The sequence below is a fragment of the Notothenia coriiceps genome, unplaced genomic scaffold (assembly GCF_000735185.1).
Source record: "Notothenia coriiceps isolate Sejong01 unplaced genomic scaffold, NC01 NC01_scaffold00018482, whole genome shotgun sequence".
NCBI lineage: Eukaryota > Metazoa > Chordata > Actinopteri > Perciformes > Nototheniidae > Notothenia > Notothenia coriiceps.
In genome coordinates this window covers 1-17852 of record NW_011351183.1, presented here as the reverse complement: position 1 = coordinate 17852, position 17852 = coordinate 1, and the positions used below count along the sequence as shown (strand labels likewise).

At 39.4% G+C, this 17852-nt stretch overlaps 1 protein-coding gene across 1 annotated transcript; it reads left to right on the top strand.

The window, feature by feature from the left end:
• The first annotated feature begins 4180 nt into the window (after positions 1-4180).
• Positions 4181-15317, top strand: hsd17b12b (hydroxysteroid (17-beta) dehydrogenase 12b). Its single transcript, XM_010777695.1, has 10 exons — positions 4181-4276; positions 4926-5001; positions 5673-5780; positions 6064-6128; positions 6896-6940; positions 7723-7757; positions 8979-9060; positions 11114-11179; positions 11611-11760; positions 14031-15317. The coding sequence occupies exons 1-10, from the start codon at positions 4181-4183 to the stop codon at positions 14136-14138; spliced, it is 831 nt and encodes a 276-aa protein (XP_010775997.1). The 3' UTR covers positions 14139-15317.
• The last annotated feature ends 2535 nt before the right edge of the window (positions 15318-17852 follow it).

Here is a 17852-nt window from a genome sequence, read left to right as displayed (position 1 = left end):
TTGTCATCTGGTGTAAACTCGAGTAAATCTTGTCATGGGATTATGGCTCCAAGGGGATTATCAAATCACACTGAATGCTGTCCATCTGTCCAGACGGCTCACTGACTGACCCTTGCAGTTTGAACAGACTGCTGGGATGGATTTGATGTTGTAATGTTGGTGTCCAAGGTTCACATGATAGCATAAAAATCTGTCGGACCACTGGTATTACATACATCTGTATAAGTATTGATATAATCATATCGTAGTTTGGAAGAAAAAGTTATATCCTCAATGCTCAATGGAAGAAAAACCCTTGTTACTAGTCAGCTTTCGGATACATCTTTCATCCATTTTCAGTGTTTAAATCCCAATCCTGAATCATTTGATGTGTGAATATTGATCGTTTCACTGAGACACCCCCTCTTAAAATATCTGAGCAGTCTTTTTTCAGCCTGTGCAGTCACAGTGGCATCAGGCTGCCAGAGAAACCCAAATGTTTAGAGGATGCGCGCTTGGATCTTTTTTTCTGCAGCTAAAAATGGGAACGCGTCAGACGGGTTTATTTGTTTTTGGATCACACATGCAAAATGATTCAGAATATCCGATGAGGCAAACGAGCCCGTTGGCCTCGGCTGCTGCCACTGCCTTCATTCACAACGTTTGTCTTAGCGAGGTGGACTCGATTGAAAAGGACGGCCTGATTATGTAACCCGAGCCATTCATAAATGAGACGCAGGATCCTCGGGATGCAGGCTCACTGGCACCCACATCTCACTTTCTTGTGTGTGAGTCTGTGGCAGTATAACAGAGAGCCACTATATCCTAATGCTATCTCAGACAATGCTTCTATTATATAAGTTAAGAAACAAAATGTAGAAAGTTTCAGCTACTTCCTCACAATCATGTCACTGCTTGTATATGGAAATATGGTGTCAATTGTGATCTTCTTAGTTCTTATGCATTCGAGCTTTAAACTGTACACAAACATTCAATTAGAAACTTGTGAGGGCTTTGGTACCACGTTCATACATTTAAATAGCTTTGTATTATCAACCGGATGATGGGACAAAATAAAAGCTATATTTATTTTATCAGGGCTCAGTCACTGATGCTAACGCTGACATATACAAATGGTTTCATTTGTTATATAATTACTCATCACCCTGGTGTTTCAGACACAGAAGTTAACAATTGTATTGTTTTAAATGTTACAATAGGGCATGCAATGTTACATTCAATTAAAGCTGCAACAAATGACTATTTCAAATTAAATGACAGAAAATTCCATATGATGATGTCCCGTCTTATATCCGTGAACTTCAAATGTTCAAATCCCAAAGATGTTCAGTTTGCTGTTAGATAAATCAGCATTTCATCAAAAAACAAACAATGGATTATTACAAATCGTTCCTTATTATTTTACACCAATCAACCAATCTTTAAAGGAATCAACGTTTCCCCTCTACATCACAGTTGGTTGATCACTCTCTGTTTGCTGTTTGCTTTAGATCTCTTCCAAGGCAGAAAAAATCCCCCCCGAAGAACAGTGGCAATAATAGCCTCTGTCTCTGCTGTGACGTCTGTACTTCTTCTCATTATGTCACTGTTGACATGTCATTAGCTAGACCATATGGTCTAATCCTGCCTGTACACTTTGCTTACAGACCACAACGTGCACACATGTCCACACAAAGATTGCGGATATTGGTATAATAAACAAAACGTGTCTTCTAGCAAAAATCTCTGCATGACATAGGCCACTAGTGGAGATAAAGCACCTCTGGAAGAAGGGCTGGACTTATTATATATATTTTAGGTGCATATAATTGTGATTTACTTCCAGTCCTTCAATTATGTTCCACAATCGAATGAAGCTGTCTATCAAACCCAATAACCCCATGCGGACACAGAGCAGCTCCATCATCAGAGCACCCAGGCTGTCTAACCTACATTCGGAGAAGACAGCAGTTCCTAAAATAGACTTTGGTTGATTTGACGAGAGGGAACATGCACTCCGCTGTAGAAGCTTCTTTCCTTTTTCTCTGTTCCAGATTCAAATAGTTAATTCTTAAAACCGCTCAGAATAACCCAGCCTATGTTTCCCTAATCATCGTGCCTGCAGACGCCCCATCACTCTCCCCTCCTCTGCTCCGTGCTATTTTTAGGTGGCCCCAGGATCCCCCATGTTCGTGTTTGTCATTTTCTCCCCTCCCTCCCCCCCCCTCCTCCTGTTTGTCTCCGCTGCAGCCCTAGACGATGCTCGGCACCTCTGCATCATCTGTGCTTAGCAAGATCACAAAAGGGGCACATGTGTACTGCAAAGGGTAGTTGGACGGAGCAGAGAGAGAAATATGAAATAGTTTGGTGTGATTCCACCAGATATTGATTTAGAAACTCTTCCCAAGTTAAAACATTAGTATTGCGTGATTTAAAAATATGAAATGGATGGTTTTTCTGCACTATTTGTACACTTAGAGAGAGAGTATTTTACTGAACCACATGCCTATAAACAGTAGCATCACAGAAACTCATCTCCTTTTTAAAAATAAATATTTAATTAGGAATTACTTAACTAATATGGCAGGTTGATATAATCAAGCTATTTGTTTTGGTATCTTAATTACACTCCAAATCTGAATAGGGGGAGGTTGATAGAGTCTCTAACCAAACTGTTTCACTAATAGACGGTTAAACTTAAGAGGCACTTCATAATATACTAAACATTTGTATGTATGCATTATCAATATTATGTCAACATTTTTTTAATATCATGGTTATTGTCACTACTGCTTTACATCGTAACACGCCTAGTATCAACACTGACTCTGAAAGAGAAAAAAGAAGATTCAATGCATTCCTGGTCTAAATACAAAATGGTGAGACTGAATCTTGGACTCATTTTAATGAGACAACTGCATTGACCAATTGGAGTTGCCTTACAAGGCAACCTCAGTTCCTTAACAATTCAAGTTGAACCTGCGGTCTTTCAAATGAAGCACAGCTCCTTTGACATGACTAGAGTAACATGTGTCATTGTACTGCTTTATCTCCCTCTTATGATGGTGCCTCCTCCATCAGGCATGCTTCATTCCCCCACAGAGCTGTCTCTGGCTTGCTCTGTCATATTCTGCTAGTGTTCTTTAATTACCTGAATTGTAGTTAAAAACAAAACCAATGGCAGCACACAGGAACAACCAAAAAAACTACTTTTGTCTAAAGTGTTCTAATCTTTCGATGACTAAGACTGATTTGACCTAAACCATAAATATCCCTCACTTTCACAAGTCCAAACAACAAACGAGGAAGAAAACATTTCCATTAAATAAGAACACGATAATAATTACACATAGTACGACCTAAATACACGGGATGTAAGTTTACACAGGAGTAGGATGCTCCTTGAGCCGGGCTTTGCAGGTCATTCAGGGACATATCGAAACGCCCTGACCCTCTATCCCTCTCGCGCCCACTTTTATATTTAGCCAGAGGTGTGATGAATAGTTCCTTTTGAAGACGGGAATTGCTAAAAATAGTCTGCTGCTGCTGTTTGTGCCAGGCAGTTCCAGGGCATCCGCTCGCTTCACTGGCGCTGCTGAAGAGAGGATCTCACTCTCTTTATCTCTATCACTCTTCCTCTCTCTTCGTCCTCCTTATTCCCCTCGTCTGTTCTCCGTGTACCACAGTATATCTGACTACAATCCAATGTAGCCCTTTACCCTTACAAGTCAATTAATTAGTATTTTTCGAATGCCTCTTCGAACCTTTGTCCATCTTTTTTTTGTACTGCCCTTAACACGGAGCCCTTAGCTGTCAAGCAGTCCATAACTCTGACATCTTTATCCTTGGATTTCTGTGGCGCTTCCTCTCCTGGAGGTGGCGCACTTCACCTGTTCATATGTGGCGCTTTCTTTTTCTGGGCTGTGTTCATATTTGTTTAGAATGTCTATGAGTCTACTATTCCTGCATGAGTGAAGGCTAACGTAGCAGCAGAGTAATACTGATGGTTTGATCCTGAAACAGGGCATATAGATAAGTCAAAGAATCCATTTGTCAGTTTTGATGAGCTCCAATTGAGCCCACATTTATGCTGATTGAAGTCATCTATTGTCGTTTCTGTATTTTGCATTTTCTTCAGTTAATATGGATGAACATACCTTGCCTCATTAAAGTTTGTGTTTTCATATTTTAAAAGAATGTGATGTACAACTTGCTGATTTCGGTCTCTATCTCTCCTATTTCATTTTTAGTCGTGACAGGAGCCACAGATGGGATCGGGAAAGCTTACGCAGAAGAGGTATGATTTCCCGGCTCTGGAAAACTTCAGACTCAAACAACACAGGGCCACAGTGAAACTAGATGGGAGGGGGGGGGGAAACACCCACGTATTATTACTTAGAACACTTGTATTATTACATGGTGTTTTGTACTTGAAGGGGTGGTTTGTAAGCTGCAGTAGGTGTGTTGTAATCCTAGTTCTGCAAACATTTCATTTGTCTCTGTAATTACCATTCATCATATTGTGTAGTTAAGACTTACAAGATTTATTTTTCTTGCACCGGAATATAAAGGCTTCTTCAAACGGTCCCTCACAAGTTTGTGCTTTCAGATCCATGCCTTCAAGATGAATCTTATTCAATTCCAAAGTAACATTTTATGAGTGCTGGCCAAAACAAAATCTTCAGATAAAAAAAAAAAAGAATGGCTTTTTGAGATGTTTAGAACTAGAATGACACGTCAAAATCTAATGTACACGTTTAAACAAATCAAGACTTCAACTCCCTAACTCTATTTTAAAGTACAACTTTGAATGAAGCGGTAAATATCCCATAAATAACTTTTTAGTTTCCACCCTGTTTCCAGCAAACTGAGTGCTAAAATAGTTCATGATTGAATTTCACAGTGTCACCTGTGTTGCTTTATTGACATGTTGTCTATGTTTACAGCTCGCCCGCAGAGGCTTTGCCATCGTGCTGATCAGCCGCTCTCAGGAGAAGCTGGATGACGTTTCAAAGGCGATCGGTGAGTTGCTAAACACAGTGATTGCAGACAAATGTTGCCCAACTTGGAAAATGAATGCATAGTAAAGTTCTCTTTAGATGAGTAGCATATCAATCATGGTGAAATACATGCTTTGTCATAATATGCCTTAATCCTTCAATCTAATTAATCCCACATGTTACAGTGGGGGGGGGATCAAGAGTACCTGTGGCTCAAAGGCACAGGACTGATGTAGTTCATGTGTTGAAATAAGACAGCTGCTAAAGTGTAGCTCAGTCTTAATGATCCACACAGCCTCGTTTATCCTGAATGTGAAATGGTGCATCCATATTGCACTGTGATAGGGCAGCAGGGCTAAATGACTAAGACTAAATGATATTACATTGAGTTGCAGGTTTTCCATCAGTGAGCCCTTATTGAGTGGAGATTGAGCAGGACCCCTGTGCTTTGGCTAGGAGGCAGTAAAGCCTCCTGCTGGAGCTTAAATGGAATCTGTCCAATTAAATGAAAGCTTCATCTTAAGGGAGGGATATCCTCATTGATGAAGACGGATTATCTCAGGGTTTAATTTTTTCTCCTCTGCTCTTCCTTTTTCATGTGACTATTTGTAAGAAAAAGAGTCAAGCTTTAAACACTTTAAATGTTTCATCGCTTGTCATATATGCAAAATGAAAATATGTTGTGCCCCTCAGCGAGTAAATGTGGCGTGGAGACCAAAACGATCGCAGCAGACTTCAGCGCCGTAGATATCTACTCCAGGATTGAAGATGGACTTGCAGGACTGGAGATCGGAGTATTGGGTAAGACTTGGGCCACCTCACTTTGAATTATTTTCCCATTTGAGATCCCAAATTCAATCTAAATCAAGAACTGCAGACGTAAGGAATGCTTTAAACTCCACTCTATTAAATGTCAGTTTTTCATGTAGTCATAGAGGTTAATTTATCCTTGATCTTCAGCCCTTTGCTGCCCTCCTAAGATAAGAAAGAGGAACAGCACTCTGAACTCATTAACATCTTCTTATGTAGCATTATGTACTATTTGTATTATGTCACAGTCCTGTTTGTTATCTCTTGTTTATAGTCAACAATGTTGGAATATCCTATTCTTACCCTGAATTCTTCCTCAACGTTCCCGACCTGGAGACTGTAAGTTTGATGGTTATTATTATTCTATTAGCCATGAATTTTTATAAAGGATTATATTTATAATATCACGCAGTCTTGTGAAGATTAAAAAGGAAGGGAAGTGGCTATAATAGCAGATCCCATAAGATGTAGTTTATGTATTTTTGTCACATTTTGTTTTGGGCTCAAATGATTCTTTCAGCCTTACATTGAATAGGCAACTCATGCAATCAAAACCACGCTTCAGACATAATGAAACTGGATAGTGTGGCCATCTCAGTACGATTTTAAATATTAACTGGAAAATGCTTTCATTTTTTGTAATATAATGCAGTTAAACTATCTTGTCTGCATAAAGCAATCCTATGCCTTCTGCTGAAAGAAGGCAAACACCGCACATAGTAAAGAGCAGTATATCATGAGTACAATAGAGCCCTAAAAAAACAACTGCAATTTCCACCTACATTTAGCTAATATTGGCCACCATTAGCTTCTGGTGGTTATCCAGGCTAAGAAAGATTGCAGGAGCACCATCCAATTGAGCAACAGTGAGTTTTATTGCTTAAGAATTACACTTCTCATTTGTAAGATAATGTTTATGCTGGTTCATATTTAAGATGTACACAGTGACAGCCCTTGTCTATCTTCTTGTGCTATAATAAATCACTAGATGACATCTGAAATCTGCTGTACAAACATCATTGTGTACATTTCTGAACAATATGTGTATGTTAATACACAAACACGCGACCCTGGTTGAAGTAAAGCTCCTGTTCTTCTTGTTTCAGTTCATCGACACCATGGTCAACATCAACATAACGTCCGTGTGCCACGTGAGTGTGATCTAAAACCTTGATGTGTCATTGGAGCTTTTTAACTCACCAAAAAAAAGGACATTTTAGTGTCAAAGATGAAACAAATCAAACCAATAAGTATTTCCCCTTTCAAGTTGAAATTTACTACGGGCAGTGATTACAGCCAACTGTCTGCGTTTTACTCAAGTTCAAAGTAATAAAAAAATGATAAAGTTTAAGCGGTGCTAAAATGATTTTGAAGACACTTGGTTTATATTATCATAATTAGTGGATCGCCCTGCTCAAAATGCACTTTGTGGATATTGACTCATTAATGTGTGTTGTATGTCTCACTGTGGCATCTGGGTTGCCTTTTAAATAATTAAGTTTCACCAAGTAGATTCAAATGGATGACATAGTTTGAGATCCACTGTCAGATAGTCCCACAGACCATAAACCCACTCACACACACACACACTCGTGGAAAGTATAGTAAGTCACTTCCGTCCCTCTTCTCCATGTTTGCCAGTTCCCAGAGCAGCAGCTAAAGTCCACCCCCTCTCTTTAGACCTAATTTATGTCATCAATATTTCTTCAAACTGCTCCCTCTGCGATCATTATCAGTCCCTTTCTCTTCTTCTCTTCGCTCCACGACCACCTCTCCGAAAACTACCCACACACACGGTTACAAATGTTTATGCACACCTCCGCAGTGTCCGCACACTTATCCACAACCCACACATCAACAGACCACTTTTTGTCAGTCTAATGCTTTCACTATGTTTCTCACACTTCATCTCTCTTCCCACTGTTTATCCCAGATGACACGACTTGTTTTACCTCGAATGGTGGAGAGGTGAGATGTGTGATTTCAACAATAATTGCTTTGCTGATACAATACTGTGATTGGTAGTAATTACCGCCGGCACAAATGGCACAATCAGGCGCTATAGAGAGCTTTGACTTGAGTGGTTGGTGTCGTGTTAATCAATGACTACAATTCAAATGAATTGTTTTTTTTCCATTATACACCTGAACATGTGTGTGAAATGCAAAGGCTAAAGGATAGTTTAGGAATATTTTTGGGAAATATGCATATTCATTTCTTCCCTGCGCATTGTTCTAAAAGTGTAGCTGGAGGTTTTGCACTCTTTCCAAAGTCTAAAAAAATCTGCCTTCAGTGTTATCGTAATGATTTAATCAGTACATGAACTGAAGTGTAATCTCATAGTGGTTGTATGACGGTTATTTGCCAAACCACTTCTATGCCATTCACAGCAAATTCCTTTTAATAAGCACATTTTCCACAATGTTTAACTCTTTTTATTTCACTGAAGAATTTATCAACAATTTATCTTCCATATTTTGATTTAAATTGTGACATTGATTTGAACTGTATCAACCACCACAGCATCCCATAATGCATCATAGTGACCCGTTTATACAATAACTCAAAGGACAACAAAGCTGTTAACATATTGCACACTGAACAACCTGTGCATGTCTTAATAAACTTGACCTTCAAACGGCTTGTTATTTGCAATAGCTCTATGGAAACATTATTTTAATTGACAACACTATTACTTATACATACTGTACCATCTGTTACATTGGGCATTGTTATGTGATAGAATCTTTAACTCTGCTTTACAGCTGACTTATACAGGTTTCAGATATTTCTTGTAGCTGAGGGAAAGTAATTCTGAAGGCTGTCACTTGCCTGGCCATCATATACACATCCAACATATCTTCCACCTCTTGGTTATATTAAATATTGTATGAACACACAACAGGCTGTAGCAAAGTATATCAACACTTATACATTGAGGAATTGATGTTCCAGTATCTTTGATCAATATCTACCATCTCATCTTCACAATACATATGGAGCAGTTTTGCCTCAGCTAGCACACACACACACACACACACACACACACACACACACACACACACACACACACACACACACACACACACACACACACAGAGTGCCATGTTCTCCTATCATACTGCGATTGATTTCAGGCAGTTTTTATTCAGAGTAAAGGATCCTCTGCTTATATTCCTGTGTTTCCAGGAAGAAGGGTGCCATCCTCAACATCTCCTCTGCCAGTGGGATGTACCCCTTCCCTCTCCTCACCGTCTACTCTGCCTCTAAGGTAATTGGAGTACATGGTTTATGGCCTTTTCTTCAAGTGTTAACTGACATGTTTTCGATAGACGCATCCCAGGACCATTAACGGTTTACATCCTGCGCTCCATGAGGGGGAATCCATCTTCTTCCTCATGCTAGGAGTTGGTCTCTCTAGTCCAGGGGTGTCAAACTCACTTTTATCACGGGCCACATTAGCATTATGGTTGCACTCAAAGGGCCGGTTGTAACTTTAAGTTTACTGCACATATTTGATTCCATTCTATTTCTATGTAAATACTGCTATATTTTACTACATTTTTTATATTTTTTATTATATTTTTTTACGTTATTATATATATTTTTTAAATAGTTCTCTATCTGTGTTTTACATTTTTGTTTTAGTTTTATATATGCACCACAACACCAAGTCAAATTCCTCGTACGTGTCAACCTACCTGCTAATAAACCTGTTTCTGATTGTGATTCTGAAAACTAAATAAATATATATATATATATAAATATATATAAAATAATATATTATATTACATTATTGGCTCTGCATTGGATTATTATCAGTTCTGGTAATAACTTCATAATTAACTACGTCTGAAAGCAGAAGTCTAGGGCAAATAATTGAAAGCAAATATTCAACAATTACACCTATTTTATTATATACTATGAAAGCTCTTGCAGGCCACATAAAATGAGGTAGCGGGCCGGATTTGGCCCATGGGCCTTGAGTTTGACACCCCTGCTCTAGTCCTCTAACTCAGTGGTTCCCAACCTGGGGGGCGCCAAAGATCGCAGGGGGGGGGCGCCAGTCCTCAGATGATTTGAGGCCAAATATCATATATTTTTAAATATAATTGTGACGCAATACATGATTGTCACTAAAGGCCTTGTCTCTACATTACAACAAAATATAAAAAAATAATTGATTAATTCATTTGAATAAAAACAATTAAATAAAAGTTAGTAGCTATTAAAGGCATAAAAAGACAGAAATGTATAATTCTTTCTTTAATAGAAATGTTTCTTCTGCCCGTAAAGTGTCCAAACCAGGCTTTTCTGGATAAGCGCATTCTTAAAACATAGTCATTGTCCATGCCGGTTTCAGTTGGATTATTAGTCACAGTTGCTCCGATCAGATCGGTCTCCTCCATTTTGTAGATTATTTACGACTTTTGAATCCACATAAACACAACGGCAAAATCTGGCTTACTTTGAGCATGTGTTTTAAACAGTTTAATGCCTTTGTGAATTGTTTAAACTTGCGCCGTCCTTTAATTTCTTCATACATCAGCGGGAATCCACATTAATGAATCCTGAGTCCAATAACCATCAAAGTCACTCCAATAGTGCTCCTTAATTACGCTTTCATCGTCCTTTAACAAAATACTTCACATTCATCCAGTTTGTGGCAGTAGTTGTAGCATTTTGAGACTTTTAACCTTTAATTACCACTGTTGCGCCCCCCCACACACACACTAGGGGGGGGGGGGGGGGGGGGCGCAACTTCCAACAGGAGTCATTTGGGGGGGCCCTTGGGAAAAAAGGTTGGGAACCCCTGCTCTAACTAACACACACTGAGGCACTACCGATGAAGATTAACGTTTGTTCAGCCTTTATTTGGACGCTGGGATAAAGTGTCCTTTTTCATATTTGCCGTTTTTAATTGTTGAACATAAATAACTCTCTGACTAACTCCGGGTCCCGAGGTAGTGTACCAATTAAAAATGTTTATAGGAGCATATGGCGTCATAACACTTTATAACGGTCTCATGTGTCTTTGTTAGCTTAAAAACCGCCTGCTGCTCACACTTTCAGCCGATTAATTTGTGTCTTAATTCTGGGCCATGTTTATTTACTTAATCCTTCAATCTGCAATACAGGTTTAAAAGTTCATCAAAAATCCATCCAGGGTCAATCTTTAGTTTAATGTGCATTTTAACAATCGTCTCAGTTCATTACACTTTAACATTGTGACAGCAATGTTTACGTGAATGTGTTTTTATGTTTGTTGCCATCTTTATTTGACTGGAATTGTAGACTTAATGACCTGCTTTTGTCTTAAACAGGCATTTGTGGACTTCTTTTCACGAGGACTGCAAGCTGAATACAAGAGCAAAGGCATCATCATCCAGGTAGATGAGCCAACCTTAGTTTTCCTTCAAACATGCTTTGGATGATGAAGAATCATAACAATAGTTCGTACATGCAAAAGGCAATTTTAAGGAGACCTTTTATGAACCCCCTTCTTCCAGCCGCAGTTAGAAAACTGCCTTTGCAAAATAAATCCTATTTTTTCCAAGCCAATCGGAGCAGACTGGGCTTTTTTTGGGAGCATAGCTTAAAGAGACAGGTGCCGAAACAGATCTTTCAGCCAGTGGGTAAAAGCAGGTGCACTCAGTCAGACAGTGCAAGATAAGTATGAATCTAAAAATGAGCACTGTGTCCCATTTAAGGCTTAAAGAAAATGAAATGTGGTTTCAACAATGTATCGATACTCTTAACATGCTATCAAACAAGACATGCTGTTTGTTCACGTGTGTTTCTCCTTTATTGTTCCCCCCAGAGTGTTCTGCCATTTTTCGTTGCAACCAAGCTGAGTAAAATCCGGCGTGCTACACTGGACAAGCCCAGTCCAGAGCGCTACGTGTCAGCCGAGCTCAACACAGTGGGTCTGCAGACCCAGACCAATGGCTACCTGCCACATGCCATTATGGTAAGTCTTGGTATGTAACGTTAGGATTAAAGAACAGAGGGTTACCATTTTGTGACCATTTCTTGGTTAAAAAAAAGGATTCAGTGAAATTCAATCTTCATTGGTGCTCTATCTGTTCTGTTCTGCTTTATTTAATGCCTGGCACAAACTTCCTGTAGATGTTTCCCATCTTTTGGAAACTGGTGTTAACTCTAACTGAAGAACTGCACTGTGTTGTCAGATGCGTGTACTCATAACTCACTCACCACTCAGAATGACTCAAGATCAGCAGAAAGAGCCAGTTGGAACTTTAAATCCTACTGCAGGCCAGACCTTCCTCCGCATATTGTTGTACATTTATATAATCAGCATGATGTAGCAAAAGCATCCTCTGAAATCTAAATACCTGGCAGTTTAGTCTGAATTCTAACACTGAAATGATTCTTTAGGGACACGAGCAGCAGAAAGTTCAGTGTGACATTTTCTCCTGTTCCTCCACTTTGTGTTAGACGCTGCTGAACAACGTCTCCCTAATATCAACACTAATGTTCTTTATCAGCTTAAAAAAGCCTTTGTGGATACTGCGCACTCACTGGATATGGTGCAGATATTGTGAACTCAGCACAGATCTTCCCTGTCACTAGCTCTGATATTACACTAAACCAAAAGCTGCAGACAAGCAGCGTCTGCTCTGATTATCTGATAATCCCTCTGCCTTCAATTGTGCAGCACAGCTCTGCCCGTCTCACAGTAATAATCCACACATACCCAAAATGTAATTTACACCGCTGTGAGACGGAACCTTCTACAAGTTCACCAGATTCTATATCTTTTTAGGGTTGCAAAAAGTCTTTGAGATATTTAATTATACCAATAGAAATTATAAAACTTAATGGATGTGTAAGTGAAGTGCCCTTAGTAGAAATAAGTGTATTACCATGTTCAAACATCATTTAATTTTCTATTATTATATCCACTGGGCTTTTGTAATATATATTTCAATTAAGACAATAACAAAGCTGAAGATAAATTAGCAGCATGAGAAACACTTTTAATTAAATAAAAAAATAAATGTTCACTAATTAAATCTGGTGAGTCAATGAAATAACCATTAACGATGCTTTATAGAACTGCTACTTTCTTATGATTTATAACTGCTATACAGTCAAGATTAAGCTTAATTAACATTTGAGCAAAAGCAGAAATTCATTGAACTGCTTGGTGATGTTGGAGGAAAATCTCGATCTGGGCCAGTTCAATCTTCTCAACACTATCCCATCACATTCTAGCAGGTTCAAAAGAAGTGGCTGGAGGCAGACAGAGTTCGATGCAATAGAACTTTTATTACGTCAAAAGACATCAATCAAAGAGCGAGCAGACCCCGGGATCACACTGTTGAACAAATGTTGTATTTGCACCTTTTATAGCGAGGCTTCTTGTCCCTTATTGGTTGACCCTGGTGACGTTTCTTTGTCAGCAACTTTGTCTGCAGACGTTTGCATTTACCTACACTTCCGCACGCGTGACCGTAACTCTTTCTGCAGACGTTTGCATTTATACTTCCGTACACGTGCCCTGCAGGCGTTCCGTCACATTGACCGCTTATTGACCTTCACCAAAGTTCACTATCAAGTGAGGGGAGTCTTACCACTGGTGTCTTTCCCAGTTGTAACCTCGCTCTCATTAGCCTCAGGCACTGTGAATAATAATTAACCTTAACCTTAAAAGTGGCCCCTTCGTTCAACCTGACACACACATATACCTACACATACATGCTCAGAGCGAGAGTGGGCCCCTTATACAGACATGCGCACTAGCCTTAGCAGCAGAGTCCGCTATTCTTCTCCACATGAAGTTACACAATCATTCAGATGGAAACACTGTTCTGACGGTGTACACACCCTAACTATTATTATACTGTATTATACCAAGCATCATAGCACTATACTGTGAACACTCATCATTCCCCATTATGTTCGAATAATGAGCATTTCTTCAAGAAAAGTTATACTACAACAGTGAATTAATCCAGCAAGATGAGTTGACCATATTTTACAGCTTACTATAAGACACTGCAGTAACTGAGATTGGCTTTTGATAAAATATCAGAATATCTATATGCAAGATGTGAAGCCATGTCTTTGTCACATACTAGACGGTAAAACCGCGCTATCTACCCAGTTTTCCTTTTTCTCGCCGCAGTTGTAGCTCCTGTGGGTTGGAACTATATAATGAATGCTAATCTGTTATTTGTAAAGGCCACCAGCTGACCATGTAATTTCCCTCTGTAGGGTTGGGTGACTACAGCTCTGCTCCCTGCCAAGATCCTCAACAACCATGTGATGGGGATGGGTTTGTCCCAGCGCGCTCGTTACCTGAAGAAGCAAAAGCAGGGTTAGATAGACGCATGGCGGCAGGAAGAGGGGACCAGCTGTGTTAAACACTCGTCCCAGGACCACCATCATGGACCAGGAAGACAGAATGTGACAGTTTCTGGGCCACATCCCAGTTTCCCTCCCTCCGATACTCCCCTTCATTGAGGATGTGAGGCAGCGGTACATGTATTCAATTCAAACATAAAAATAGTGAACAAAGTGGTGCTCTTCATCATCTTTAATGAATGGCACACTAACGTAGAAACTAAAAACTATTCCCAAATCAATCCATCCATCTGTCTGTTAAACATGAGGGTGGATAAAGCCTAGATGAGGGAACAATTTGGATGCATGTGAGGTTTGAGGCCTCTGTATATTTGTGTGTATCTGAGTATGTGTTTACTAGCGTTAAGCCTTTTTTAGTTTTACACTGCAGTTGATACTTACTTACTTTCTAGAGCACTTAAACATGTTTTATTGAGATCTATTGACATTAATAGCTTCATTAACTCCTACTATGGGATTTCTATTGCACTCAGATTTAGACGATTCTTCGTCAGCACCAATTCGAAACCCTTAGTTATCTCTTGTTTAGTTTTTCTAACTTTAAATGTTCTCAAAGGTGTTAATGTAGTGGTGAAGTCAGTGCGTGTTTAATTTAAAGAAGAGGAACCGCTGTAAATGGATAACCAGTAGAGAGGGAGATGTCTTGGTGGAATGTTAAAAGGGGTGTTTTATTTTCTAACTAAATTGATTTTCAAATTAATTTGTACCACTGGTGTTACTGTTTTGCAGGACTTTCTAACCAAAAACTAAAATTCTCTCACAGTGCATTAGATCCAGGAACAACAACATACATTCATCTCAATCTTTTCACTTGTATTGATTGATTTCCTAAAATGTTGAACCAAACCAAATGTAGAAATTAGGCAAACCAATGAGAGCTGATACATTTATTTGATTTTCTCTTTTGAAAGCTACATTTTTGTTAGTTTTTTTGTTAAATCTGTAGTCACTCACATTACATTTGTCTTTGTCAAGATACCAGCTTTAAGTTATACTGTAATAACCCTAAAGACACTTTCTACTCACACTGACTCTAGGTGCAGCAGCAGGGGACCAACTTCCAGTCAAGTGTTTTCTCTAACAAACTGTAATCAAATTACATTTTTCCAGCCATCAATAAATATTAATTCAAATGATGACAGTCCATTTGTTATTCTTGGTTTCACCTTTGGGTCAATTGCTTTTTGTATCACATTCTCTATTTTAGAATATCCATGGGACAGCTCTTAGCTTATTTTATATACAATGGGAACATCTGATGGGTCAGTTCTAGTTTATATGTTGTGTCAAACTTTGTATTAGATACAATATGAATGAGTTTGGAGTCAGACATCACATGAGTAAAGTGTTCCATGTCTGTAAACCAAGTGGCATCTCCAACATTATCTGTCACAAGCCCACACACTCTTCTGTTTAATAAAACATGGCAGCGTCAATCAGTTTGTGTAACTTCTGCCATTATTCGTCATCTTCACAGTCCATACAAATGAGTTCCTTTCCACGTCCTGCCTCTCTTCCCTCCTCCCAAACATCACCGTCCGGTTCCCATGCCAACAGTTTCTGGGAGATTTTTCCGGTGTACTGGTATGGAAGCTGCGGAAATGTGTCATCGCTGAGCGTGTAGGAGGGAGAGCGTCTGTGTGGAGGGATGCCCAAAAGGAAGAAAGGAGTGGGTTGCAGAGAAGTATATAAAGAGGAGCTTGGTGGTGCTCAGTCACAATCACTCTCTCTGAGATTTTACAGCATACTTTCAGAGCGAAGAGCAAAACAGGATCTCTGAAATCATCTCATGAAGCAGAGCCCTCAGGACTGAATATTAAACAGCTCGGCCTGATTGTGTTTTTTGTTTCTCAAGATTTTTGTTGCATCTTCTTTACCAAAACTTGTGGAGACATCCCATCCAATACACTAGAGATCTTCACACGAAAGGATTTACATTTGTGCATCATCATCTCCAGCTCATCATCCTCACATTCGTTCACCATGGCGACCAGCATGGACACGCTCCCTGCGCATCTGCTGTTTCTGGTGATGGAGGAGTTCCCCCAGTCTCTGTCCACAGCTTGTGTCTGCAGGGCCGGACAACGTGAGCCCCGCCTCCGCTGCATGCAGTGTGGGATCATTCAGGAGGAGGAGGAGGAGGACTGCTCCACCCTGGAGGAGGACCAAGCCCTGCGGTCCTTCCTGCAGACCGTGGAGAGCCTGAGGAGGAGCACCAGATGAGCTCTTCCAAAGAAAAAACGTTTGATACTGACAAGTTTGACCCATTTGGCTTCCCTGCACCCCGTCTGGAGACCAACAGATGTCTACAGTATTACGGATTTGCTGACATTAAACCTCCATCGGGGGTGATATGTTAGTGAAAGTGGTGGACACTCAGTGACAGTGGATGAAACAATGAAGAGCCAAAATAATTGTAATGGAGCCTTTCCAAGAGCTAGTTCAACTTTACATATTTGATCTATATTTTTTAAAGTAAATATGCTTTATTGTATGATGATTGCACAATGCGAAGCTTTTATTCTTGTTATTCTTTATCTTCATTTTCATATTGCCTGCTGCTAAGATTTTGAATTTAATATATAATATAGCGGATGTTTTAATTTATTTCAGGGTTTGTCCACTGTATTATAAAGCAAAATGAAGGGTTACATATTATGATGACACACTTTTCCTATTAATGCTGCTTGAAATGTAGCAATAGAGTGTTTTGTAAAAAAAGATTTGCTTACAGAAAGCCATTAGAACTGTTCAGGCCTTTCCATGTGGTGGCACTATTGATACACTTTTTTCCCCCAGCCAAATATCACAAACTGCACTACACAACAATCCCTCCTCTCAGTCCAGCCTAACTGCATATACACAGGAATTGCGCATTCCCCCTGCTTTCCTGATATAACTGAACCATGAATTGAATTACTGTTGATTGTTTTTAGAGCAAACAAAGGACACAGTGATGAATCATGAGGCCAATCATCCTCAGCTATCATGCAGTACACTCCTTGGAATTTGCAATAAACACACAATTTCACCCTTTTAACTGTGTATATTTTCTTCCGCTTCCTTTTTAAAAAACGAATTCAATATAAACACGGCGGATTTTGCACAGTCAAGCTCTGCATAGTAAAGCAGTGTAGTTAAAAGGCAAACAAACAATTATGAAGCACATATTACAGGATGAATGAGCAGTTGTTTGAGTCATATACATTAGACTGCAACTGCAATGCTTGATGATTTTCAAAAGAAAAGCAACACATCTTTGAAAATATGCTCTGCAGATGTTTGATAGAAAAATGTACTTGAATACAAATACTGTATGCAAGCTGCAACCATTTACATTTTTGGTTGTTATGCAAATATTTGTTATATACAGAATTGCTTTTTTTGTGAGGGAGATTTATGTGCATTAATTAGAACAACTCTTTCACTTCTGTTAATTCATTGTGGGGTGGCAATTAAAGGCTCCAAAATACTTGAGTCTAGCACTGTTTAGTTGAATGATTATCTAAATAAAATAAAATAAATAAAAGTAGTTTGTGCATCTGTCTGTGTTTTAGGTTGTCTGTCTCTGTTTGCTGGTTTTATTCTGAAAAGTGTTCCCCTTCCCCCATGTCTGTTACGGTTGATTGTGTGCACCTGGTGCCCTGTGTTGTCTCCCTCCCCCCCCCCACC

Coding starts and splice junctions, on each gene's coding strand:
- hsd17b12b (XM_010777695.1), top strand. CDS start 4,181: ATGTACAACTTGCTGATTTCGGTCTCTATCTCTCCTATTTCATTTTTA. Junction 5,781..6,063: donor ACTGGAGATCGGAGTATTGG/GTAAGACTTGGG, acceptor TCTTGTTTATAG/TCAACAATGTTGGAATATCC. Junction 6,941..7,722: donor ACATAACGTCCGTGTGCCAC/GTGAGTGTGATC, acceptor TGTTTATCCCAG/ATGACACGACTTGTTTTACC.